We start from the raw sequence: 8,665 nt of genomic DNA, 5'->3' as shown, positions 1-8,665 counted from the left end.
GGGGGGGGGGGGATGGAAACCTCATCTTGAGGGGGCAGCTGCCGCTCTATTCCTACCTTAAGAAATGTGGGCCCGGCATTAGCAGACATTTCCATCCTTCATCAGAAGCCGGAAATCCTCTTCTTGAACATGAAATCTCCCAAATTGCAAATTTCAATAACTAGATAAAAAAAAATTGAAAAGCATTGTGTGGGTCTAGCAAGACATTGGTCTAGAAGTGGAGCCAGTGTAACCTGGGCTGCATGGTAAACAATGAAAGATTTGAGTTTTCTTTCCAGCTCGTCTGCTGATTAACTGAGATTGTTACTGGGCCACTTAATGGCAAGTAACAACAATAGACAGTTACTGAGTGCTCGGCGTGTCCTAGCCACTCTGCGTCACGTGCTTTGCATATGTATGACCTCACTGAATCCTCACCACAGGCCCAATTTGCAAGTGCTGTCCCCATTTGATGGATGAGGAGACTGAGGCCCCGGTAAAGGAGCTTGCCTAAAGATATACTGCTGGTAAATAGCAGAGTCGGGCTTCAGACCCAGGCCACTGGCTCCAGTGGTCACATTGTGTTATTCCTTAGCCTGTCCCCTGGGATCAAGAGGCTGGTGACACTTCCAGAATCCCAGTCTAGAGCAGGGTTTTTCCACACTTCAGTGGAAGTGAGATCCTGCATCCTAACCAGCACCCCAGTGATGCTGGTGCCGCTGGTCCCTGGGTCCTACTCGGAGGAGAGAGAGGGGCTCTGGAGAGTTAAGCCCCTTATAAATGGGGTTTGCTCCAATGCTGTTCCTAACAATATGGAATTCCTAGAATTTCAAGAGGACTTGTCCTGATTTTGTTTTAAAAGAATAACATTTCCTATAGTAGTGGTAAGGCTGTAAAACGTTGGTCATCAAGTCGACCCTTGCCGTGTTAGTTAACCAGTGGGGGTAGCAGGGCACAGTTAGCTTCCCGCGTCCACCCCTGTGCTTCTGCACTTAGTGACGGTAGCGCACCCCCTTAGGACTGTGGATCGGTATGACGTGTGCTTCCTTTTGCACACCCAGGTCTGGACGACTCCACGGGTGGGACCCCCCTCACTCCTGCAGCGCGGATATCGGCCCTCAACATCGTGGGAGACCTGCTTCGGAAAGTGGGGGTAAGACCGCCCCCTCCCTGGGGTTTGGTGTGGCTCCTTGCCTGTGTTTCAGGATATTGGAGAGAGGGGACCTTACCAGTTCCTTCCGCCTTTAGCAGAGACTCCCTGCATTGTAGGCAAAAGTCTGGTTCTCTTAGTGTCCCTGAGTATCATCTGAGCTTCTTGAGGAACACCCAGAGGTGTGACTCTGTCCTCCCTTCGAAACCTGGGCATGTCTTTCCCTGCCATTTTCCTTTGGAATTTGAAAAAATTTTGTTAGTGCCTATGATTTTTTTTTCTTACTTGGAAAAAAACCTGAGAAACATTTAAAAATTGCCTCCTCTTTTTAAAATTCTTAGGAAGTTAAAGACAAAATCTCGAAAGGCTGGAGCAAAAAAAACTTGACTTTGTAGGTTTTATATTCATTACAGGGAAAGATTTCTTTAGTGCTTAAGAAATAACATAGGTATTCTTTGTGGTGGTTTCTTTTATTTTTAAAAATGATGGCCTGGAAGATGCCATATTTTAAAACCTGCCATGGGGCGCCTGGGTGGCTCAGTCGTTAAGTGTCTGCCTTCAGCTCAGGGCATGATCCCAGCGTTCTGGGATCGAGCCCCACATCGGGCTCCTCCGCTGGGAGCCTGCTTCTCCCTCTCCCACTCCCCCTGCTTGTGTTCCCTCTCTCACTGGCTGTCTCTCTCTCTGTCAAATAAATAAATTAAAATATCTTTAAAAAAAAACAAAAACCTGCCAAAATGTCTGTAGTCAGAATTGCAATGTCATAGAAGCTTGCAACTCATTGCTCATGTTTTTTCTTTCACCTTTTGTTTGTCTGGTTTTCTATTCTGTAAACACATTTCTCTATCTCTGTCTTTTTTTTTTTTTTTAAGATTTATTTATTCATTTTATAGAGTGCACAGGCAGGACGGGCGGAGGGAGAGGGAGAGACTCTGAAGCAGATTCTGCACTGAGCATGGAGCCTGACGTGGGGCTCGATCTCATGGCCCTGAGATCACAACCTGAGCTGAAACCAAGAGTCGGATGCTTAACCGACTATATCACCCAGGCGCCCCTACACATTTCTCTGTTCATGTTTTGTACAGTTAGAGTATAGGGAAGTGTGGGGTGATCTCGGTGCTCTCTCGGTTTGCATGGGGTCCCTTTCCAGCAAGGCACATGGCTTCCACACAAGCCACTCTGTGCATGTTTATTAAGGTAAACAAAAGAGCGAATTATTCCACAAGTGCATTTCCTCTTTCCCATAGGCAGAGCTGGATAATTGGCAGGGCTAGTGATTTTCCCAGGAAGCTCCGGAATGTCTTAGGCCAGTGGCTCTAAAAGTTGGACATATGCTGGATTCCTTCCGGGCCCCACTTTGGAATTCCCGCGTCCAGCACCATTTGAGAACCCCTGTTTTCAGTTATTGTCTGTGTACAGGCTCTGGGTGAGAGGTGAGTTCTTGTCTTTGACCTGGAAGATGAAAGCGTATTTCTCTGCAGGCCCTGGAGTCCAAACTTGCATCCTGCCGGAACTTCGTGTATGATCAGTCCCCAAACCGTACGAGTGGCCCTGGCTCGGGGCGGGGAAGCAAGCACAGAGATGGCGGTGAGAGACAGCCAAGCAGCGCTGGCTTGCCTCTGGGTGACAAAGGGTCAGTACCTTTAGCTGTCCTCTCTGGGGAGGGAGGGGGGGCCTCTAACCCCTGACCCATAGCCATTTGGGAGAAGTTGCAGGGGTATGTCTGTGAACCTTACCCTCTACCCCCTTGAGACAGAGTTACGTGGTGTCTTCTGGTTAAGGGCAAATGGCCAAGAAGAGGCTCGTTTTCATTATTTGATCCTGCAACCGCAGCTCCTGGTCGTGCTGTGAGCATGTCCTGTAGAAAACCCTTGTTTGGGACTTGGGCTTCAAACACCGCTCTGCTTCCCCCAGAGGAGGGTAAAAACTCAGGAAACTGGCACTACGTTCCAGCCAGACTAGATTCCTGAAGCCAGTCACCTGATGGGGGAAAACACAAATCTGACCTCTGACAGCTTTGCGTGTTTTCTGACCTGAGAATCAGGGCAGCTTCTAGATTCATTAATTTTCTCAGCCGTGCCACCATCTTCCTTGGCCCCTAAGCACGTCACTGTGGTAAGACCCATGGCAGACAGATCGCGGGAAATGAAGCCTCGTTTTCCATGGCATGCTCACAACTGCCAGCCCTGTCAAAGAGGATATTTTTAGCGGGTCTTCTATGACCGTGCTTTCTTTGTGGCCTTGGGAATGTGCGAGCCAGATGGCCAGTGTCCTTTTCTTTGTTTCACAGGAGAGAAAAATGACACCCAGGGAGATATTGCTCCTGACTCTTGATAGTCACTCATAGAACTTTGTGGGCCCCGATGCTAGCCAGTCTGTAACAGCTGTCGTGTCCGCCTAATTTGGTTTGCTCTGTCTGAAGGTTGGGAAAACGCCTGGAATTTGGGAAGCCGCCTTCAAATATTTCCGCACCGTCGCTGCCATCAGCCCAGGGTGTAGTCAAGATGTTGCTTTAGGAAATCCACGGAAGCTGAAGCCCCATTGTGTCTGTGCGGGAGTCCTACCTTTCTTCCCCTCTTTAAACTAGGTTTTTGTGTTTTTAAGTTAGAGAAATAGGAGCAAACAGTCACATTAGCCAATGAGGCCATCGCCGGTGGCCCCTGGTAGTTGGCCCCGGGGAAATGTTGTGTCATGATCCCTATCCTGCTTGCTGGTGTGGACAGGGACAAACGGGACCCTCTGGAAAGGGCTCGAAGGTGCAGACGCCGAGGCTACCCCATCATTGTGAGCTGACCTGAGTCCTGAATGGTTCTGAGATGTGTTTTTAATGTTTGGAGATGCCTTAAAAGTGGGATGTGAGCCCACCTCACTCAGGCTGTCTTCCAGAACAAAATCTCCCAGGGCTCTGTGGCACAGGGAGGGTCTGTGTAATGAAATCATGTCTAGGAGAGAGGAGTACAATAGGCACATGCCTTTTTGAGAAGAAACTACGGTCTTGTGCACCTCTGGGACTTTTTAATCTGCCTCTCACTGAGGCATTGAGAGGTGTGCTTGTGTTTCAGAGGAGAGCTTGTGTGGACCAGGTCAGTGGAAAGTCTGTGTCCTGTTTAGATCGATCCTGATGGTTGGTCTTCCTTGAACTTCTGCCCTGGCCTGAGGGTGACCTCCGCTTGAGGACCCTGACGGTCTGCGGGGTGGCATGGCCTTGGGAATGCAGCCCCTAAGAGCAGGACATCGTTCAGAGTTTTGATGAAATAATCAGGGTGCCCTCCAAATAAGCTTAAAACACAGGATTGTTGTTGGAATCTTCCTTGTCAAAGAAGAAACAAACACGGGATTTCCACGCGGACGTTGTACGTACTCAACCCTGCTTGGTGTGAGCTGCCGTCTCACGCTTTTGGAGGCGTGTAAAAAGAACACAGGAATTCAGGAGCATGCATGCAGCCTAACGACCTTTTGTTACTAAGTTATTTTTCCAAAAGAATAGCAAAAATATCCTTGAGTTGAAGATAGAACTTTACAAGTGCTACTGAAATTCAACAGAGACTTGATCTCTGGTGCCCGGCTCCTTACCCTGGGAACGTTCTAACCTGTATTGGTGAAAGACGTACTTTTATTTTTTTAAAAGAACAATAAAATCAAGAGAAACAAATTTACAGTTAGTTTGTGGTGGTGGTCAGTAAACACTGCTTTGTTTGTGCTTTTTATGTTTGCTCATATGGTGGAGAACTTGTTTTTTAACCCAGTAAGTAAATATGAAAAAAAAAAAATCCTACTTTTTAAAAAAATTCCCTTCAGGTCAGCTTCTTAGAAGTGTATTTGGGAGATGTTTGTGCATTGCTCAGGGTATAATTCGCATTTAGTCATTGGCTTGAGTTTTTTAGTTGGTGTTATTTCTTCTCTTCTCAAATCTATTGGACCCCACGGAGTCGATGTGTGGAATTTTGTGTGTCAAATAGAACTCGTGCAAGGGATCTCCATCTGGAACAGTCAAGCTGAGGAAGGAAAGGACCCACAGCCTGGTGTTGTATGATGCCCTCAGTAAGAATGGTTTTTATGTTTTAAAGGGTTATTTAAAAAAAAAAAAAAAAGGAAAGATAAACATGTGACTGAGACCAGATGTAGCCTGAAATATTGACTCTCTGGCCTTCACAGGAAGTTCGTTGGCCCTGCTGGATGAAGTCTTATGTTTTAACTTTAAAATTCAAGGATCTCTTGTATTCTTCGCAGTATGTATGTGTGTATGGGTTTGGATTGATAAGGATGTTCTTTCTGGTCACGTTCCTACTTCCTGGGCCTGGAGCCTCCCAGCTCTGGGTGGAGAAGTCCCCTCACACAGACTCACGTGACCTCCCTGCTTGCGTTTTTTTTTTTTTTTTTTTTTTGGCCAGCTGTGGGATCTCAGACAATTCGTTTCACCTCCCTAGGCCTCAGTTTCCCCGTTTATGAATGGCTTCACAGAGTCCCCACAAGGATTCGGTCAGAATGCTCTTCCCTCCATTCTTTCACTCTCGGAAACCACGGAAGAGCTGACTGCAGTCCAGTGATGTATAACCTTTTATTCGTGAGGGTGTCCTTAAGTACAATTGGGGTGCATATAAAACAGTGTAACATTCCTGCTCTTACCCGCTGGAGCAGTGTCTCCTTTTTAATTCCTGTGACTACCGAAGGCACTTGGTCTCCGTGAACTGTGTGCGTCTGAGGTGTGGTAACCGGGAGGGGAAGGAACTCAAACAGGGGCCCACTCGACACGTCGGAAGGGTACACAGGTTAGGGAATGACTTGGGGGCGGGAGGCGGCGGCACCCACTTCGGTGACTTCCTCCCCATGCCATGTAAACTAAGTTGCCAGTGATCAGTTACTGTGGTTATGTCTTTCCTAAAAACTCACAATTTCGGCACAATTCACCGATCGGGGCAGTGGGTGTGTCTGTGTCGCCTGCTGGGTTTTTCTCGTTTGGTACGTCACTCAAAAGTTCCACGGATGCCCCGGACTCAGGGCGCTGGTGTTTCTAGTCATCGTGAGGGGTGTCTGTGATGTTTGGAATTTGAAGATGGATTTTGACAGTGCTAAGCAAGTCCACTGGGTTTGGTTTGGTTTTGTTCCGTTTGTAGCAAGTTGTTTATTCACTGGCTTTGGTTCCGTTGAAGTCCGCGTCGCGAGCGTCTGCTTCCTCCTCGGAGCCGTCTGCGTTTTCAATGACTCGCCGTCCTGCAGACCTTCTAGCGGGAACAAAAGAGGTCTCGTTTCCTCGCCTGCAGATTTAAGAGAATACATGTTTCTTGAGTATGGAAATCTCCCTCGAGATGGGAAGAGATTTTTCAAGGGGCAAAAAACAAATGCAGACAAACTCAAATGAGAGGCAGATATTCAGGTTGAAGTCAAGCCTGACCAGTCTGAATACAGAATTTCATCAGCTGGCATGGGGGAGGGGAGGAGTAGATTTTTCAAAGCAAGATGATCGGCTTTTAAAAAAAAAAATCTGGCTTGTTCATCTGATGACCCACAGGATTCTGGTCTGCTGGGGTCTTCGATTTAGAAAAGAAGGAAAAAACAAGTGGGGGCTGACACGTTCCCATGGGTTTATTCATACCCTGTGGGGCCGGTATCAAGGGGAGCTCGTTCTCATGCTCTACTTCCTTGCCTTCGGGAGGTTAAAAAGGGGGGAGTCTTTTAGGCTTTCAGTTGGAAGGAGGTGGAAATGAGCATCAAAGGCAGCCTTGAGGGGGGAGGTCACTGCGTGGATGCCAAAAGGGTACTCTTGGTTCAGGCAGTGCAGGGCCCTTGCTTGTGTGGAGCAGAATTCTTGGCATGAGTTCTCACAGGGCGGAGATCTTGTCTGATTTTTCCTCACTATGAAGGCACCAGTGTGGACGATAATAGGTACTCAATGAATATTTGTTAGAAAAGTAAGATCGGCCTATTAACCCAAGGTGTATTTTAGCTCTAGCTGGTAGGACACCTCTTTCTCTCTGTCCTTAACAGCTCCCATCTCTGGAGTGCCAGACGACCTGAGTTACTGCTCGGGCCTGCCCAGGTCACCGGAGGTGAGGCTTTGCTTAGAAGGGCAGGCAGGCAGAAGGAGCCGTGAGATCCACCTGCATCCAACTTCCTCTGCTTGGAAAACATGTTTGCCATCTTTTCTGTGACCACAGCAAATACTCTTGTTGGGCTCTGGCCATCCGGCCCTGATTGACCTGAATCAGAGGACCTGTGTTGACTTATTTTAGGATGCCTGAGAGGAGTGCAGACTCTTTGTAACAAAAATGACCCGCTTGACCACACAAAGGCCAGACAGAAAAGCCACGAGGGAGAGAGCCCATTCCAGTTATCCATGCTTTAGTCAAAAGGGGCAACTCAGAGAGGTAAGATTGGAGGCAGAGCAAGGCCCAGAGTGTCTGATTGCTGAGAAGGGGAGTCCCAATGTGAGCCTTTCGGGGTCTGAGGGTGGGAGAAACATGGCTGGGAAAACCCGCTCAGGTTCAGAGAATGGTAGTTTCGCGGGCGCAGCCATCAGGAACCAATACTTCAAGTTGTAGCCACTCCCAGCTGAAGACTGGGGCCAGCCTCCCTCACAACAGAGGGAAGCTTGGAGGTGCCCAGCGCCCTTAGAGCTCATTTTCCGTCACTCTCTCTAGAAGGACCTACAAGTCTTCCTTAGCACAGTGCTTTCCAAGAACCTGCGTCCCAGAGAAGGGTCTCTGAGGACAGGACAGAAAATGTAGCAGCCGCTGCTTGCATGGGTCTCCTTCCATGGCTGCTCTCCCGGTTCAAACTTGATGGGACAGCCTGGGGCTGGGAAACTCTTTCTGCCCTACATTCCAGGCTCCGGGCACTCTGTACCTCTTGGGACAATCTGTATTTGCAAGTGAGAAGAGTTGAAGTGAGAAATGGGTTCCCGTGATCTAAGAGGTAAATCGCGTCCTGGGTCACGGAACGGATTTCAAATCCATGGCAAATGTTGGTGCTGGCTGCATCTGTCACATGAAGTAAGGGACCTCCTCTAGAGATTTTCTTAAAGGGTCTGATCCTGGAGCATTTGGCTTCTATTCACGGGCTCCAAGAACCGCAAGGCATAGTGGCTCGCCAGGAATCAGCACAAGACTACGAGCACTTGCTTTGCAAGGACTCAGTGTCCCATCAGCTAGTCGGTCCCGCGTTCCAGTCTGAGCTGGCAGGAACGCGCTGCTCAAAAGCTTTTAGAGGCTGAAAGCCCTTCCTAAAGCTCCTGCCAATACCTCAGTCAGCGTTAAGTACTTGGGTAGTGGCAGCAAAGCTGAGATTCTCCAAAAGAGCAGAAGGGGGACACCAGCCAGGGCTTGCTTGGCCTCTCGAGGAAGATGAGAGGGCCCCGGTGCCCCGCTTCACATGGGATAAAGTTGAGACTCCCAGACAAGTCGAGGCCTCTTAACTCTTACTTGGAGAGGGCTCTGTGTTCTCTCTTGAGTCCTGGGTGTCCACTCCCCACTCTGAATATGTGCCCACAAGATCTCTGGAAAAGGCTCTGCTGGGACCCCGCTTGGCTCCGAGGTGGCC

At 48.7% G+C, this 8,665-nt stretch overlaps 2 protein-coding genes across 4 annotated transcripts in view; one reads left to right on the top strand and one right to left on the bottom strand.

The window, feature by feature from the left end:
* Nucleotides 1-8,665, top strand: part of NDE1 (nudE neurodevelopment protein 1) — a 48,447-nt gene that overhangs the window by 29,010 nt on the left and 10,772 nt on the right. For 2 of the 3 annotated variants that reach the window (XM_040635285.1, XM_040635286.1), the window contains exons 7-9: nt 1,041-1,132; nt 2,611-2,762; nt 3,552-4,781. In XM_040635285.1, the coding sequence (XP_040491219.1) occupies nt 1,041-1,132; nt 2,611-2,762; nt 3,552-3,645 (338 nt within the window). In that variant the 3' untranslated portion in view covers nt 3,646-4,781. Of the gene's footprint in view, nt 1-1,040; nt 1,133-2,610; nt 2,763-3,551; nt 4,782-8,665 lie in introns of those variants that run through there. The other variant, XM_040635287.1, reaches the window with a different exon arrangement.
* Nucleotides 5,674-8,665, bottom strand: part of MYH11 (myosin heavy chain 11) — a 113,412-nt gene continuing 110,420 nt past the window's right edge. The window contains exon 41 of the mRNA XM_040635288.1: nt 5,674-6,384. Within this exon, the coding sequence (XP_040491222.1) occupies nt 6,252-6,384 (133 nt within the window). The 3' untranslated portion in view covers nt 5,674-6,251. The remainder of the gene's footprint in view (nt 6,385-8,665) is intronic.

The sequence above is a fragment of the Ursus maritimus genome, unplaced genomic scaffold (assembly GCF_017311325.1).
Source record: "Ursus maritimus isolate PB19 unplaced genomic scaffold, ASM1731132v1 scaffold_2, whole genome shotgun sequence".
Classification (NCBI taxonomy): domain Eukaryota; kingdom Metazoa; phylum Chordata; class Mammalia; order Carnivora; family Ursidae; genus Ursus; species Ursus maritimus.
The sequence above is the reverse complement of the archived record's forward strand: the minus strand, read 5'-3'. Positions and strand labels throughout refer to the sequence as shown.